Source organism: Pleurodeles waltl, chromosome 4_1 (assembly GCF_031143425.1).
Source record: "Pleurodeles waltl isolate 20211129_DDA chromosome 4_1, aPleWal1.hap1.20221129, whole genome shotgun sequence".
Lineage (NCBI taxonomy): Eukaryota > Metazoa > Chordata > Amphibia > Caudata > Salamandridae > Pleurodeles > Pleurodeles waltl.
The window spans coordinates 825,853,346-825,872,443 of record NC_090442.1 but is presented as its reverse complement, the minus strand read 5'-3'; the positions used below and the strand labels follow the sequence as shown (position 1 = coordinate 825,872,443).

Sequence of the window (19,098 nt, the reverse complement as noted above, 5' to 3'; positions counted from 1 at the left end):
ACAATAGTTAAATTTCAGTAGATTTCTTCGACATACATCCTAATTTATCTTAGTTATATTCAATTAAAATTAAATGTGGCTTAATGTCTACGGACAAATTGTATGGCAATGTGAAATGATCTACAGAGAAATATTTTTTTTGGAAGAGTTTTTGTGTATGTAACTCATATACTGCAAATACAGCTGCAGTGCACTGGAGGATCAATGAGAAATATATGTTTGCAGGTTTTGTGTATTTTAATACAGACAACACATTTATTTATTTAACTTTAGGTGACTGCAAAACAGCAGGCTTGTCAGTCAAAAATAATTTTCATAATATTTCTGAAAACGTACACAGCATCTACCAGCAAACTCACATAAAAGTTCCTATGGGATCTGCAGCTCTCCAGTAAAGGACTTTAAAGTGCGTCGGTGATATACTGTTTAACAATGATAAGAGGCCAGTTCTTCCTTCATATCACCCCTCTGAAATTCACTACTGACCACAAAAATAAGCATTTGCAATGCAACGGGTCTCGCATTTCTCAGAGTTAGAGCTATTAGCAGTTGTAAACTCCCAAACTGACTTTTTGTGGCAATTGCAAGAGGGTGATTTTGTCGCAACATTTGAAATCCAGATATGTATGGTATTCAGAGTTTAAGCAAATGCCAGAATTTCATGGATCATTCGTAATGAGGGCCTAGGAAGTGATACTTTGTATACCATGCCAGCCAAACCCCAGATACATTTCTCTCTTTCAATGTTGTTTTTTCAGTTTATTTATGACTGGAAAAAACTGCACAATACTTTTTTCTTCTTCAACATCTGTCTGTTACTACTTTTACTACAGATGTATACAATACCTCTAGGAATAACCACTTTGTTTGGGAAACTATTTCTATATAGGAAGCCCCTGTAGATATTTTATTTGTAGAGGGAAAAGGAGCAGAGTTAGAAGGCTGGTTGTACGACTTCAAACCAATAATTGTAATTCTAATAAATAGCATTCTTTAAATTAAGAATCTGCCTACCTCACTTCTTTAAAGTCTAATTTTGAGCATATGCCAAAATTAAGTAATACAATTTCGGTCTGTATTCATATCCTTTTGCAATCAAAGCTATATATTTCACAATTAATGACTCTCTGTTAATAACATAAAATATACTATCATATTCTATAGAGGCTGTGATATTTTTTGAAGGAAAACCTATCGTTTGACACTAATTATCACTGTTGGGCTTGGTCCTTTCTGCTGGGTCTCCCCAGATTTCTGCTGCTATATCGGTTTTTGTTGGCATTAGTATTTTGTGCAGGTTTTGGCTGCTAACCAGTGATAACGTTGTTGTTCTTTATCCTTAAAGCATGCTACAGTTGGCATCTACTTGACTGACACATTTAATTTACTTGTAAACCCCTAGCAAATGGTACTACATGTACCCAGGGTCTCTAAATGTAATTCTAATAGAAGCTTGCAGCACTCATTGTGCTACCCACCAAAGTAGCCTTTTAAAACATGTTGTGGCCTGCTACTCCGGCCTGGAGTGCAGTTTTTAACTGCCATTTCGAACTTGCAGGAATTAACCTGTTGCCAGGCCTAAAACTTCTTTTTTATACTTATAAGTCACTTCTTACGGTAGGCCATAAAAGCTCATAGGGCAGCCTCTGCTCCTCCACCAGATAATGCTAATGCACATAAGGACGGGATGACAAAACAAGAAAGGGGGGGAAGGCAAATGATACACTGGGTCAATGACTGCACCAATACCACCGTTGGCGTACACAGCACCCTCACTGAGGGAACAGGCCTACGCACTATGCATGGCACTACCAGTGAAATGGCTAGTCACCAAGAAATTAGGAGGGGCACACACCACCAACTGCAGCACACCTGGGACTCACACATCCCTGCCCAGAAGTGAATACTAACAAGCTAGGTAAGCAGTATTTCACATTCAAACCCTTAGCCACCAGAGGAGCTACGCTGCTATGTCTGGCCTGGCATAGGTACACCCACTGACACACAACCACCACCCGGATACCACCCCACCAGCCGTAAGTTGTAATGATAGCCACTGTACTCACCCCCTTTTGGCTGCTGGGATGCCCTCAAGTGCCAGCTCAGGGTAGGCCACCGCCTGTATGCGGGCCATCAGGGGGGTCAGGGTTTGACTGGCACCCCTTCCTCATTGGGAGGCCATCCCCAGCTGGGCCTCAGTGGCCTTCCGTGCCCAGCGTCTCAGGTCCTCCCACTGTTTGCAACAGTGGGTGCTCCACCTGCCATAGACCCCCAGGGTCCGCACTTCTTTGGCGATGGCACACCATATTCCCTTCTTTTGATGGGCGCTGACTTGCAGAGGCACTACATATAGGAGAACATCATTAGACAAACAGTCCAGCCTGTCACACATATGGCCCACCATACCCGTTTCCATCGCCACTGGCACACACATAGCCCAGCCTCCAACATGTACACTGGCAAGAGGACATCCACACACAGCCCAACACAAGGCCTTCATACACAACTCCATGCCTTCATGCAACATGCATCGTGCCCACAGTGTACTCACCTGTTGGTCTGGAGGCCCATACAGCAGTCTGTACTTGGGTAGGACCCCATCCACCACTCGCTCCAACTCCTCCGAAGTGAAGGCTGGGGTTCTTTCCCTGGTCACACGGGCCATGGTAGGTTCCCAGATACAGGTCACAGCAGCACATGCAGTGTAGGTCCTCTCCTATAGACTTCCACCTGTCCATACACACAGAACAGGCGGTCGCCATTTCAGAGGAAGGGCAGGCCTCTCGATAATTGCTGCATCACAGGATCAATAGGCACATACTTCACAAATTACACTGTCCCATAACATGTTTGCACATTGTGGACTGCTGTTGTGGCTCCATTGTTCAGTTTGTGGCAGCCTACTCACTCTTGTGTCCCTTAGATACCTATCGCTGCGGATGAATAGGAGATGGAAACATACCCCTGTGTACAGACCTCTGGTGGACTTGGCTACATTGGAGGACAGACACATAATACTCACCTATAGATTGGACAGGGCCACAATCACAGAGCTGTGTTCCCAATTGGAAGCTGACCTGATATCAGCTATCCATCATCCCACTGGGATCTCCCCTCTTGTGCAAGTGCTATCAGTGCTCCATTTCCTGGAAACTGGTTCTTTCAAAGTGACAGTGGGCTTGGAAGCAGGAATGTCACAGCCAATGTTCTCAATCATGCTAACAAGAATCTTGTCTGCCCTGATAAAACGCATGTTCAGCTACATTGCTTTCCCCCAGGTGGAGGATTTGGCCACTGTGAAGGCTGGGTTTTATGCAATGGGACATATCCCTAATATCATTGGGGCGACTGATGGAACACATATTGCATTTGCTCCCCCTCCCCCACCAGAATGAACATGTTTTCAGGAATCGTAAGAGTTTCCACCCCATGAATGTGCAGATGGTGTGCTTGGTAGACCAATACATCTCCCACGTCAATGCTAAGTATCCTGGGTCGGTGCATGATACCTTTGTCCTGAGGAATAGCAGCATCCTAAATGTGATGTCCCAACTACAGAGGCACAGGGTGTGATTAATAGGTGAGCCCTGGTTCCCACCCAGTATATGTTGGTGTATGCCTATGGTGTTGGCCATATAGGATAGTGTGTGGCTAAATGTTGTCCCTCAATATTTTCAGGTGACTCTGGTTACCCAAACCTATCATGGCTGCTGACCCCTGTGAGGAATGCCAGGACAAGGGCAGAATAACGTTATAATGAGGCACATGGGTGAACTAGAAGGATCATTGAAAGGACATTTGGCCTCCTGAAGGCCAGGTTCAGGTGCTTTCATCTGACAGGTGAATCCCTGTGCTACTCACCCAAGAAGGTCTGCCATATACTAGTGGCATGCTGCATGTTGCACAACCTGGCCCTCTCAACGGCATTTACCTTTTCTGCAGGAGGAGGGGACTGGAGATGCCCCTGTGGCAGCAGTGGACCCTGAGGACAGTGAGGATGAGGAGGTAGAGGATGAGGATGTGGACAACAGAAAATCTGTGATATGTCAGTACTTCCAATGACACACAGGTGAGACGATGAAACTTCACATTTCTATGAGTATTGGCGTATTCTGTGTGGCATTGGCATGCTGGCATTACCCACTTATTTGCCCTACTTACTGTTACCTATGGATATTATTTTTGCAGATGCTGGTGATATGACAACATTCCCCTGGTGTGATCACAACAGCCAGCTACAGGTCATTAATTCGATGGTCATTCTATGTACAATTCATTTGCAATGGTTGTAGCTGTTTCATACAATACAAATTTGCAATACATGAAATACTAATAGTCAAGTTTTATCCAAGGGTGTTTATTGTTGTGCTACAATATAGAGGGGAAAGTGCAATGGAATGGGGTGATGATGGAGGAAAGTCCGGGGTATTGTTCCATTCTGTTTGTAGAACAGGTGCATTGTCCATGGGGGACATGGGAAAGGGAGCAATGGCAGTTCAAGGTGGACAAGGTGACTGAGTGGGACACAAGGGGGACAATCAGGAGAGACTCATTTCCTGGCGGTGGTCTTGGCAAGTGTCTCTGGCTTCTAAATGGTTCGCAGGGAATGGTTGCGGGGTGGTTCACCTTCTGTAGGGGGAAGGGTGCTGGTAGCCTGTTTGTCCTGTGGCGGGCCACCTGGCCACTAGTGGCAGCAGAAGTGGAAGGTTGTTCAGATGACTGGCTAGTGGCAGGGGCCCGCTGGTGTGCTGTTGCCTCCCCAATGATGTTGCCCATGTCTGCCAGCACCCCTGCTATGGTGATCAAGGTGTTGTTAATGGCCTGCAAGTCCTCCCTGATCCCCTGATACTGTCCCTCCTGCAGCCACCTGTTCTCCTGCACGTTGTCTAGGATCTGGCCCATCGTGTCCTGGGAATATTTGTAGGCTCTCAGGATCTCAGTGAGTGCCTCCTGGAGAGTCAGTTCCCTGCTCCTGTCATCCCCCTGGCACACAGCATTCCTCCCAGTGTCTCTGTTGGCCTGTGCCTCTGTCCCCTGAACGGTGTGCCCACTGCCACTGTCCCCCAGTTCCTGATTGTCTTGTGTGCGAGGTGTGACCTGGGGTCCCTGTAGAGGTGGGCACATTGCTGATTGACTTGTCCTGGGGGCAGAGGTGTGGGTATGCTGGGTGGGTGCTGTGGTGTTGGATCCTGATGGGGGAGGCTCTGTGGAGGTCTGTGGCTGGGCTTGGCTGAGTGACCCGCTGTCCAGTGGTCCCTGATGGGCCAGGTAGATCATTCAGATCCTGAAGTCCAGAGTTACTGTCATCACTGTGGGCCTCTTCTGTTGGGGGACTGGATAGTGGTGGCACCTCCTCTCCAGTGACATTAGCTGGGGTACCTGTGGGGATGTAAATGATGTATTATGCTTCAGGTGTCTGACATGTGCATTTCTGTAGCTTCCCCTCTATGTTTGTTGTTCCCCTCCCAGCATTTGCTTGTGTATGTTGGTGTATTGTGGTTATGTTGGTTTCCCTATGCTGTGCATGCTTTAGTGATGAGTGTCCATGCAGGGCTGGGAGGGGTGTCCATGCATTGATACAACATGCAGGGCATGGCATTGGGATTAGTGAGATGTGATGGTGGAGTGTGTAGGATGTGGTGGAGTGATGGGTGGGAGGGTGAGGGTGTGTGATGGCATGCAGGTATGGGGGGGTGATAATTGTTAAGAGTAGACTTACCAATGTCCAGTCCTCCTCCAACTCTGCAGAGTCCCTCAGGATGTAGTATTGCCAAGACTTGCTCCTCACATGCTGTGAGTTGTGGGGGAGGAGGTGGGGATCCACCGCCAGTCCTCTGGATGGCAAGCTGGTGTCTTGCTTATTTGGAATGTACCTTCCCCCGTAGGTCATTCCACCTCTTCCTGATGTCGTCCCTTGTTATTGGATGCTGTCTCTAAGCATTGACCGTGTCCACGATTCTCTGCCAATGCTCCAAATTCCTTGCTATTGATACCTGCTGCACCTGTGCTCCAAACAGCTGTGGCTGTTTCCTCCACAATGACCCTTAACTCCTCCTCAGTGAAACGGGGGTGCCTTTGTGGTGCCATGGGTGTTGTGTGATGTATATTGGTGAGGGTGTGTTGGGTTATGTGGTTGGGTGTGTGATGTGGAGGGCATGAGTGGTGGATGGGTGTGAGTGGTGTGTGTGTATCTAGTTGTCTCTGTGCTTTTCGTGTGAATCTCCTGGCAGTAATTGTTGTTGTTAAAGGGTTGTGGGTAATGTGGGTGTGTGTTTTACAGTGGTGTGGTGTGTGTATGGGTGTCAGGTGTGTGTTGTTTGAATTGTCCAATGTGGTGTTGTTTTGTCTGTGGGTGTCCATTGTGAGCGCAGCGGTATGTACCGCCAATGGTTTACCGCAGCTGAATGTCCGCCATCCTGATTCTTGGGTCATAATGTGATGGGCGTTGTTCTGTTGGCTTAACGGTGTGGGTTTTGGGACCATCATTTTATCACAGACCTTTTGTCTGGCAGATTTGTGTATGTGGCTATATTCGGTCGGATTGTTGTGTGTGTGCCATAATAGGGTGAACAGATATTCCCCAGTGCGGCAGTAAATTGGCGGCCGTCAGCACGGCGGTAAGCGCCATTTACTGCTAATGTCATAATGAGGGCCTATGTGCCAGTGTGATTGTTAGGAAATGTGAAGCTCACACCATCCCATTCTTACAGACCAAGTAACGCCCCTGATAGCATCTGTTTAGAAATCAAGCTCATTCTGGGTCTCTCACATAAAGTAATGAAACATGAGTTACAAAACGGACACTGCAGGGAAAACAATGTCCAAAAGAAAGCTAAAGGTGACAAATGTATATTTATAGCCAAATCCATTTATATATATATATATATATATATATATATATATATATATATATATATATATATATATATATACTAGGCACATACATGTGGCGTTAAAAATAGCAAATCTGTATTTCCTCTATATGTACATTTACAATATTGTGGTTGGCAGTCTTCTGGACACAATACTATGGTAGGAGGATATTTAGTAATTCTATATAGTAATATGTGTGCCCCTTGCAATGCAAGAAACACATTGTTCTGGGCTTTCTGATGGGTATTGTGGCCAATCGGGTGTGAAAATGCTCCATTCTTGGTCCTTGCCTACTGAAACAGGGAGTAAAGTTGCAGCTAAATTCCATTTAAGCAGCAAAAATGGACTTGATTTAGGGATCATCAGATATTGCAGGCTGTGAACCTAGGCAGTCCATTTCATATGACCCCTGGCCTCTTTAGTGACAAAGTTGAAGGTCATAGTGAGTGAGAATAAGTGAGACCGAGTGGAGTAAGAGTAAACGTGAGTGAGTGAGTAAATCAAATTAGTTTGGGGGAGTAAATGGGTATAAGTGGGCCTCAGAGAGTTTGTGAGAGTGAGTGACAGAGGAAGTGGTTTAATGAGTGAGGGAAACTGAGTGATAATGAGTGAGTCTGTGTAAGGAAGTGATACGGAGAATGATTCAGTGCAGGAGTGACTGCATGTGAGTGAGACTGATGACAGATTAAGTGAGAATAATTGAGTGTGACAGTGTGTTTGGGTGACAATAAATGTGAGCGAGTGAATGTAAGTGACCATGCGTGATAGTATGTATGTGTGTCTTACTTTCAAGTCTGCCTCTGCTCTGGCATATTGAAGTTGATTCTTGGCAAATGGGGTACCCACAGCACAATGCTGGGGCTAGCATAATAGAGGTAATTATTGGCATGTCGAGCAACTGCGGCAAAATGTTGGCTCTGACACACTGAAGGTTATTTTTGGCATATAGCGTACTCTGGCATATTGAAAGTAATTCTTGGCATATGACATAAACATGGCAAAATCCTGGCACTGGTATATATGAGGTAATTATTGACAATAAGGGAGGTCTATCATGGCATAGCAGGGGTCAGGCAATGACAACAAAATGCTAGCCTTGATATATTAGTAGTCATTTTTTACATCAATCACAAAATTCGACATTAACATATCGTATTTAATTCTTGGCATAAAGGGGCATCTATTTCATATGCAGGGCACCCCCACAAAATTCTGACTGTTAAACAATGCAGGTAATTATTCACATATAGGTTAAACCCACCACACATTTTTTTTATTTTTTTAGTGGGGTCAGCTGCTGAGAGCATCAGGCTAAACTGGCTTGGCACACCTATGGATATCGAGCGAATTTGTTTGAATACTTTTACCCCATTTTTTTCAACGATTTCTTGCAAGTGAGTCTTGCTCAATCCCTTATAGAATAAGTATTTGAGCATGATTGTAAGCTGCTCCTCGTTTCTGTGCCTTAGTGAACTTTCCATCATAGTCTTGCCTTTTCATGTGGGTTTGTGGCTGATATTAGGGGGCAGTAATTGAATGTTGGGGGTTGTAATTGGCAGAATGGCACGGCCTTCTGGCAAGGGGGGATGCCCCTAGGAATATGATGACCGATTCTCTGACATGATAGCAGTCTGGTTTGTACACATGTGTGGTAAGTAAAATAGACTTGCACTTCATCTATTATTTTTTAGTCATTTTATTAATTCTGATTTTTGCTCTTGTGCTCTTTTTTTTACTTTGGTGATGTCATCAAAATCATAGGACATGTGACATCACAACCTATAAAGCTACCAGGAATAAGGTAATATGAAGTCACTTCTGATTATGTCATCAGAGTTTAAAGACACATGATATTACTTCTGCTGCTCTTGTCATTTTGGTGTATTGACATTCATGGCTGCAGAGGAGGGTTGTCAAGACAACTGAGATGGGTTTCACTCTTTTGTTTTTGTGCAAAATCTTAGTGCATCTAGTGAAGAAGACGCCAGACTCTATTGAATGTACATCACTAGTTGTCTGTGAAGAACAGAGTACTTTTACCATGCTACTATTGCCCTCTTTAGAAACGAATACCATCTTATACAATGTGTGTATCATAGTATTGATCATAATGCTTCACTTGTCCAACTTCAAAATGGTGTCTTTCTGTCAATTTGGGTTTCACTCTGACAGAAAATATTCAGGTTGGCTCAGAACCTTGGAAAAATAGCTGACTTGATTGGCTATTCGCCATATTTAATCAAATATATGTCAAAATGCAAAGGCCTCCTGGTATCTTCAAATGTATATGAATGTCATATCTCTCAGGATTATCTACAATATTTTAAAAAAATGCCTCTCTACCAAATGGTGGCATGCTTCATCATTGGGTGGGCCCAACGCTTCCTGAGAGCTCTTATATATTTATGACTCCTGAACAAAGAATGGAGGTCCAGCTCAAGGTTAAACAATGGTCATAAGTTTGCCCTGTTCATTTGTTAGTGGGAACCCATACCACAATTAAAAAGAAAAGAATGGGCTGTACTTGAGTAATACAATGATCCCAACATCCCTAATCTTCCAACATGTTTCGGCCAACTTTATCACGACCTTCTTCAGGGCACCTAGATCTCTCTGCCTATTTTCAGCTTTGTGTAGGGGGATAAATAGGAATAAGAGGCATAAGGCTCTACTACCTGTGCTCCTTGTAGACCTGTGACATTTACAAAAAAAGACTTAATCAGATATGAACCATACTAATAGAGGTATAATACTGTTGTGGCAGTCCACCCCACTTGTATTAACTAAAAAAACATGCACAAGCTAGCACACAATACTGTGACACCATCTCCACAAAATCTAATCACACGTCATGCTCAGGAATCTAATATGTCATATATTCTTACTCTCACATGAAGAGACCCATGGGTGTGGAATATACAAATGAAGTAGTGTGTGAATGTTTATTCCTACCTAATCTTAAGTCTCTATAAGCCCCATTAGTACTGAGGGTGTAGACGCTTACCTGTTGTAACACTCTTTGGAATGAAATTAAAATCAAAAGTTAGAATCTCTCTATCTATTCTTTAATGCTGTGACTATGATAGCCATTCTAAGTACTGTTTTGATCCCTCTAAACCTAGTCCCATTGTGCACTGATCTTCCAACTGACAAGGCCTCAGGTATTGCTCTTCTACAAAGGCAATATTTTCTTTCAAGACATTCTATAAACCTTGTGCTCATCCCATGTTACATACGGAGTTACAAACTCATTATCAAATAGTTTTAATGGGCTTGGATGTACTAAGTGTTGATATATTGCTGGTCATTTTCAAGACAATTGTAGATAAAATTGTCATCCATCTCACTCAGCATGTTTATATATGTTAAGCAATGTGTGACCACAGCACACAGAGGTATAACACAATCAAATAACATGGATTAGCATCCCTGGTAAGTTGATGAGGGTGAAGAAAAATGCGTAGGTATCCCAAGTTAATTGAAGAAAATTTCTTTAATTGAAGGCACAGTTTGCTTCATACAGACAAACACAGCCAACACGTGTTTCGTCACACAGGTGACTTTTTCAAGGCTGCAAAATAGACATATAACATACTCGTATGTAATTTTACCCATAACTGAGCACCCCATCGGCACAATCAGTAAACAAGATATAAAGTAACAAACGCAAAGTGAAGTTGCATCACCAGAAATGCACGACCAAAGTGAGCGAAAAAGAGAAAAGGTATTGTGGACATGGCAAAACAAAGTCCAGAGACAATGCCGATTGTATTAAATTAAAGGGACACCCTTAGTGAAAAGTCTTAAGTCAGACAGAGAGAGGCCAGAGTCAAAAAGAATTAGTAAAGAATGTGCTCAAACCTGATCATATGGACCCAAAATAGCAGAAACTGTTGGCATGCCAAGTATACGGTGATCAGACAAATGTATCTAACGTAAAGCATGTTCAAAGCAGTTGAAAAGGTGATTTAGGAAAATGGTAGAATAATAACTATACCTAGACCGTCAGGTCTGGTAGGTAGGACTGGTAAGCCTCCAAAAAAAGTATTGGGTTAAGATCTGTAAAACAAAACTGGGAATCACTAAAAGTGTAAATCTACTGGAAAAACGAATTACCGATAAGTAGTTAGAAAGAGTGCAAAAACTAAGAAACAGGCTACCTGAAAAAAGACTGCTATTAAGAGCGTCTCTCAACCTTGAAGTATATGAACTGAAGTAGTACCCGAAAAGTCTTTGGTCCCTGATAAGTCCTAAACAAAGAGGAGAAAAAAAGGAGAAGGGAAGTTAGCACGTTAGATAAACATCAATTGATGTTAATTTTGTGACGGTAGCACAAGTCTGAACACCCAAACTAATCCAAAGAACCCCATGTGTGGCACTTAGTAATGACTAAACGGTGTAAGGCAAGAGGTGGGGGTAAACCACATAAACACTATCAAGAGGTGTAAAGTCAAACCAAAGTAATCCACCTCCGGTCTTAAAGCTTCAAAAGCGAGCATAATGCCGTAAACTGGACGGAAAACCAATCCGCATTGGATAAAGTAGCCCGCACAGTGTGGCCCGACATAGCAGTCCACACAATGATAGGTGACCAGTCTACATAAATGGTACGGGCCGTTAGTGCGCGGCGTGAGTGCCGCATAGGAGATAAAAGAGTACAGAAACACTCAGCCCGTCTGGTCGCGGAGCTGAGAAGTCGTCCGGTAGCCAGAAACCAAAAGTAGGCTCGTGCAGTGAACCCACGTAATATAAATGCCCTTCATTTGTCATAAAAACTTGAGATGGACTAAACGCTTGGAAACAGGTCTCCGATCACGTGATGTAGGGTAGCAAAACGGTGGCCATATTGGAAGAGTAATAAGATAGAGTAAACGCGAGTAAAAAGGAGGTCATTATTAGGGAACCAAGCAAGTGAAGTCATTTCCAGCAAAGACCCTGGGTGAGATAGCAGTGCCACCAGGTGTAATGTAAGCAAGCAGGAAGGTAAGTAAAGCAAGTAAAGAGAGGGTTTCCATACATAGACTGCGACAGTGTGAGAGGTAGCAAGGAATGCTATTAACAAGTGGAGAAATCCCAGTTGGTGTGGTAAAATAAGTATATATAGAACACAAGAGGGCAAGTGTATCAAAGGTCTGCATATTTACAGGTACATACAATTAGTAGAGGAAATGTAGACAACTCATACTCGAATAGTACAGAGAATGGCCAGTGTATCCAGGGCCCACGTATCCACATGTATATAAAACAAGTACGAACAATGTAAAGACTGGTATTCGGATAGTACAGGGAGATGGCAAGATGGTGGATATTTAGCGAATGGTACAAGATGGGAAAACAACCCAAACAGTATTATTACATGAGGAGTGCATATGTTTCAACGTCAGTGTTAGGCCCTTTTTCCACTGTCTCCATACATAAACTGAGACAGTATGAGAGATGAGCAAGTAAGACTAGTAACAAGTGTAGAGATCCCAGTTGGTGTAGTCATAGGTTACAAAATAGGTATATATAGAACACAAAAAGACCAGTGTATCAAAGGCCTGCATATGCACACGTATATACAGATAGTAAAGGCATCATAAACAACTGATACTTGAATAGGACAGGGAAATGGCAGAAATGTGGATCATGAGAGGATGGCCAGTGTATCCAGGGCCCATGTATCCGCAGGTATACATAACAAGTATAAGCAATTTAGAAAAACTGGTGCTAGAATAGTACATAGTCATGGCAAAATGGTGAATCATTTAGAGAATGGTACACATGAAAAACATCACAATAAAGTGTATTACGTGAGGAATACATGTAGTTCAGGGTCAGTGTTAAGCCCCTTTTCCACTGCCCGTAGCTTTAAAATCCATTTTGCCTCACAATTACGAAGATCTTTCGTTCTGTCCCCCAGTCTAGGTGAGTTGGACACCTGGGTAATGCCATGAAATCTTAAATTGAGGAGATCCTTCTCTCCATGTTCAGAATTGAAATGAATTGCAAGAGGGTAGGTTGCGATGTGGTTCCTAATTGCTCTAACATGTCCCTGAACACGTTCCTAAAGGGGGCGAATGGTGCTACCCACGTATATCAGTCCACATACACAAATGATACAATAAACCGTATATCTGGAATTACAGTTCATAAACTCTCTGATATGGTAAATTGTCTCTGTATTATAAGAAAAAGACACAGTTTAATTGAGAGCCAGTTGACAGGACACGCAACAGCCGCACTTGTAAAAACCGATAGGTCTACTAGGGATCCAAGTGGATGGATGTGTCTGTGTGGGGGGAGCAAGAAAACTTGGGCACAAGATATTCCTCAAGGTCCGATCCCTACTATGTGTAATTACTGGCGTACTGCCAATAACAGCTTTCAATCCACAATCTAAAAGTAGTAGATGCCAGTGTTTTTTGAGAATGCGTAGCACGTCTTACTGACAGGACTGTATTTAGTAATAAAAGAAACAGGCCTCTTTTTGTATTTGTCTGTGAGAGATGTTTATATATGTACATATATACAAATATATTATGCACCATCTTTAAGTGCCTTAAAAATCACTCACTGGAAAAAGTACCTAAGTCCCTACTGGTCAGGGTAACGTGCTTATGGGCAGTAAGATATGCCCCAGAGACTTGTAATCTTTCCCTAATCAGCTAATTAGTACTGTGACCGTTCTGACACAACTCTTTATTCACAACAATAGTTCTGTGTCACAAGTCGAAGGAAAATAGCAATGATCACTCACATGTTGTGCTCCCTCTGTGCTCCAGGTTTTATATAACACAAAAGTGTAAAGAAGGGGGCATTCAAAAAGACAGACTAACAAATAACAATAAATTCATGCAAGGGAGACAGGCCCGCCTTGAAGAATTTGGGAGGATGTTTGTGGGCGTGTCCAGCCTTATATTTCTTTTGATAATGTATTTATAAGTTGACACTTATAGGGTAACCATCAATTACCCTTAGAGGTCGACATGAATCTTTAGACTCAGATAGGAGTTTGATAACGTCCTAACAAACAACACTGACAATATCAAATCAATAAACATCACTTTCAATTTGGAGACAGTAATTTATACACACCATGACCTATGTGGCCATGAATCACCACACCAATTTAGTGAAGTTTAAACAATTATTGCCCTTTAGATTAACAATGCTAAGATCACATAAATCAAACACAAGACCAAATGATAAAAGTACAAGAATAGCACAGGCTGACTAAACGTTTTAAAGTATCTTAACCTACACATAATATTTATCATTAAACATTCAATAACCCCCATGCAGAATAACAACAACAGATGAATGTTAGACAAAGAATACATTTAGTTAACGCAGACAAATTATTTACAATCCCATTATATTAAACAATCAAATTTAGATTTTGACATCTTTAACTATTACTATAATTCGATAAGCATGTTTGGGCTTCATGCAGAAAGCAAAAGAAGACAAAAATTAATTTAGAAAACATCTAACTATGGCACTAACCAAAATATAGCGGTTGGATTTTATAAAGAGAAAAAACATAAAAATCTGCAAGGAAAACAAATGCACATTTAGTTATAGCTTTCCTAAATGGATCAGCAAGCAGCAATATCTTCTTCAGTGGATCATCTTCAGGTCTTCTTTATTGGACGATGGCATAATAGGGGCAGTTCAGTATAGTCTGGCCTTATTGCATCTGAACTGACAGAATCATAGACAAAAAGCTAAGACATCAAATCAGCAATGAAGTTAAATGGAATCTCCTCAACATTACCTAAAACTTTGCCATCTTAAAGTCCTAGAAAGCAACCGGCTGAGTTTCTATCGTTCAGTCTATGAGGTGGTTTAGATCAGAACCAATTGAATTTACTCCACATTCTCAGAAGTATATTTTCTTCATTTTCTGCATTCACAATTCACTCATCTTCTCTCACTGCAGTCACCAGTTTCAGCAGTAGAATACAATTATTGCAAGTTAAACATGAGCACTGAAGACTATTGTTCTTGGGTGCACATTGTCTTATCCCAGGAAGACAGACAAATGTTACAATATAAGAAAATCACTTTTCCACATAGGATATTGAAAATCTATTTAACTAAACATTTGAAATATTTTGTAAGGTGAGCATTATGTGAAAAATGAACATTGAACTTTGAGCTTCTAGAAATTGCTGAGATAGAAAATATTGCCCAAGCTTTTAAAAAGGAGAATTAGCTTTAGGCATCTTTATGTAGGCCCACATTTAATAAACCATGTGATTCACATTTTATATCAAATAATCATTTAATTAATTTACATCAGTATTCATAATAAAACAATTTTAATTACATTTAACTATTATTTAACAAATACATTTTCATGAGTGATTACTTTCAGTTATACACATTGTTTAAGGTGTCCATCATGCCAGCTACACATTTATTTTATTAATACATTTTAATTCATGTTATTTCACACTATATTGAAGTAACACAATTTGTATTAATAATGTTTGCACTCCAACACACACACATGCCTCATTACCTCTCGCTCTCTTGTAATTGTGTTAAAGTAGCTATTAGCCTTATCACTTCCTGCCCCGTACTCAGTAATTGGTACACTATTGGAACAGAAATCACAGTGCTCCTATTTTATCTCTTCTGTCTTTTACTTGAATAAACACCAACTAATTTATCTCCTTGGTGTAACCATCCAGAACTATTTCTGAGCTGGTAAATAAATAATAAATGTGGTGCTTTTGTGTCACACAATGGAATTTGCAGACTCATATGAAATTATCGGGCAAGAGCTAGAGAAAACACGAAAAGTGTTTGCAAAAGTGGGAAGGACTGCTATGAGAAGCTAAAAGTGATTTGATTATTTCCATTATAGGATATGATTGATGTTTGTTTATAACTAAATTTTCCTTGTTTATTTTTTTCATTTTCAGAGAGCCACAAAATTCCCTTATTGGACGAAAACAACTGGGTCTTAGGAAACATCAATCAAATTGGTTATTTTAGGGTTAACTATGATGTGAGGAATTGGAGGATGTTAATTGATCAGCTAATGAGCAACCCTGAGGTAGGATCTTTGATTTGCTTCCACGGTGTATACTTGGATTATGGATGTTTCCCTACAGGAGTTATTCATACGACTGTTATTTATTTTTTCTGGCTGGTTTTCACAGGTAATCTCTGTCAGTAATCGGGCAGGATTGATCGATGATGCATTCAATTTGGCCAGGTATGTTGATTTAAAGATAAGACTCTACAAACAACGATCTACATTCATTTATCTGTATATACGTATATGTACATGAAAAAGATGTGTTGTTTTTGGTTTCAATTCATTGGTTTGAAAGGTAAGCAAGAGTGTCTTGTAGCTTAATCCATTGCACTATTTTCTTGTGTGGAATACAAATACTGTCAGAAACATTTTCTCCACTGTTGATCAATAATGACCGCTGGGTATTTCCAACTCTGAAGTGGCTTAATCAATTCTGCTGCAAGTTCAATTTAACAAGTTAGAGATTAATGATTTCGTTTCTATTTCTTCCGAATGGACTGATTTTGAAATGCATTCTTCCTAGTGCCATGTTTAATTTTTGATGGGAAACACGTCAAAGTTTGAAAAGTATATTTGTGCCCATAGAAGAAAAAAAATATATGTTATGGGTTGGTGTAGGAGGCTGGACTGGCTTGTAGTGAGTACCATGGGGTACTTACACCTTGCACCAGGCCCAGGTATCCCTTATTAATGTATAGGGTGTCTAGCAGCTTAGGCTGATAGATAATGGTAGCTTAGCAGAGCAGCTTAGGCTGAACTAGGAGACGAGTGAAGCTCCTACAGTACCACTAGTGTCATATGCACAATATCATAAGAAAACACAATACACAGATATACTAAAAATAAAGGTACTTTATTTTTATGACAATATGCCAAAAGTATCTCAGTGAGTACCCTCAGTATGAGGATAGCAAGTATACACAAGATATATGTACACAATACCAAAAATATGCAGTATAGTATTAGAAAACAGTGCAAACAATGTATAGTTACAATAGGATGCAATGGGGACACATAGGGATAGGGGCAACACAAACCATATACTCCAAAAGTGGAATGCGAACCGCGAATGGACCACAAACCTATGTGACCTTGTAGAGGGTCGCTGGGACTGTAAGAAAACAGTGAGGGTTAGAAAAATAGCCCACCCCAAGACCCTGAAAAGTGAGTGCAAAGTGCACTAAAGTTCCCCAACGAGCACAGAAGTCGTGATAGGGGAATTCTGCAGGAAAGACCAAAACCAGCAATGCAACAACGATGGATTTCCAGACGAGGGTACCTGTGGAACAAGGGGACCAAGTCCGAAAGTCACGATCAAGTCGAGAGTGGGCAGATGCCCAGGAAATGCCAGCTGTGGGTGCCAAGAAGCTGCTACTGGACAGTAGAAGCTGAGGATTCTGCAAGAACGATAAGGGCTAGAAACTTCCCCTTTGGAGGATGGATGTCCCACACCGTGGAGAGTCGTGCAGAAGTGTTTTTCTGTGGAAAGACCGTAAACAAGCCTTGCTAGCTGCAAAGCTTGTGGTTGGGGTTTTTGGGTGCTGCTGTGGCCCAGGAGGGACCAGGATGTCGCCAATTGTGTCAGGGGACAGAGGGGGCACCCAGCAAGATAAGGAGTCCTCTCAGAAGCAGGCAGCACCCAAAGAAGTGCCGGAACAGGCACTACAAAGTGGAGTGAAACAGTGCTCACCCAAAGTTGCACAAGAGAGTCCCACGCCACCGGAGGACAACTCAGGAGGTCGTGCAATGCAGGTTAGAGTGCTGTGGACCCAGGCTTGGCTGTGCACAAAGGATTCCCTCGGAAAGTGCACAGGAGCCGGAGTAGCTGCAAAACACGTGGTTCCCAGCAATGCAGTCTGGCGTGGGGAGGCAAGGACTTACCTCCACCAAACTTGGACTGAAGAGTCACTGGACTGTGGGAGTCACTTGGACAGAGTTGCTGGATTCAAGGGTCCTCGCTCGTCGTGCTGAGAGGAGACCCAGAGGACCGGTGATGCAGTTCTTTGGTGCCTGCGGTTGCAGGGGGACGATTCCGTCGAACCACGGGAGATTTCTTCTGAGCTTCTAGTGCAGAGAGGAGGCAGACTACCCCCACAGCATGCACCACCAGGAAAACAGTCGAGAAGGCGGCAGGATCAGCGTTACAGAGTTGCAGTAGTCGTCTTCGCTACTTTGTTGCAGTTTTGCAGGCTTCCATCGTGGTCAGCAGTCGATTCCTTGGCAGAAGATGAAGAGAGAGATGCAGAGTAACTCGGATGAGCTCTTGCATTCGTTATCTAAGGAAATCCCCAAAGCAGAGACCCTAAATAGCCAGAAAAGAGGGTTTGGCTACTTAGGAGAGAAGATGGGCTAGCAACACCTGAAGGAGCCTGACGTCACCTGCTGGCCCTGGCCACTCAGAGCAGTCCAGTGTGCCAGCAGCACCTCTGTTTCCAAGATGGCAGAGGTCTGGAGCACACTGGAGGAGCTCTGGGCACCTCCCAGGGGAGGTGCAGGTCAGGGGAGTGGTCACTCCCCTTTCCTTTGTCCAGTTACGTGCCAGAGCAGGGCTGAGGGGTCCCTGAACCGGTGTAGACTGGCTTATGCAGAAATGGGCACCATCTGTGCCCATGAAAGCATTTCCAGAGGCTGGGGGAGGCTACTCCTCCCCTGCCTTCACACCTTTTTCCAAAGGGAGAGGGTGTAACACCCTCTCTCTGAGGAAGTCCTTTGTTCTGCCATCCTGGGCCAAGCCTGGCTGGATCCCAGGAGGGCAGAAACCTGTCTGAGGGGTTGGCAGCAGCAGCAGCTGCAGTGAAACCCCTGAAAAGGCAGTTTGGCAGTACCCGGGTCTGTGCTACAGACCCGCTGGATCATGGGATTGTGCCAACAATTCCAGGATGGCATAGAGGGGGCAATTCCATGATCATAGACATGTTACATGGCCATATTCGGAGTTACCATTGTGAAGCTACACATTGGTATTGACCTATGTGTAGTGCACGCGTGTAATGGTGTCCCCGCACTCACAAAGTCCGGGGAATTTGCCCTGAACAATGTGGGGGCACCTTGGCTAGTGCCAGGGTGCCCACACACTAAGTAACTTAGCACCCAGCCTTTACCAGGTAAAGGTTAGACATATAGGTGACTTATAAGTTACTTACGTGCAGTGGTAAATGGCTGTGAAATAACGTGGACGTTATTTCACTCAG

At 42.8% G+C, this 19,098-nt stretch overlaps 1 protein-coding gene across 1 annotated transcript in view; it reads left to right on the top strand.

The window, feature by feature from the left end:
• Positions 1–19,098, top strand: part of TRHDE (thyrotropin releasing hormone degrading enzyme) — a 2,205,852-nt gene that overhangs the window by 1,504,994 nt on the left and 681,760 nt on the right. The window contains exons 11-12 of the mRNA XM_069229561.1: positions 15,789–15,922; positions 16,029–16,084. Of these exons, the coding sequence (XP_069085662.1) occupies positions 15,789–15,922; positions 16,029–16,084 (190 nt within the window). The remainder of the gene's footprint in view (positions 1–15,788; positions 15,923–16,028; positions 16,085–19,098) is intronic.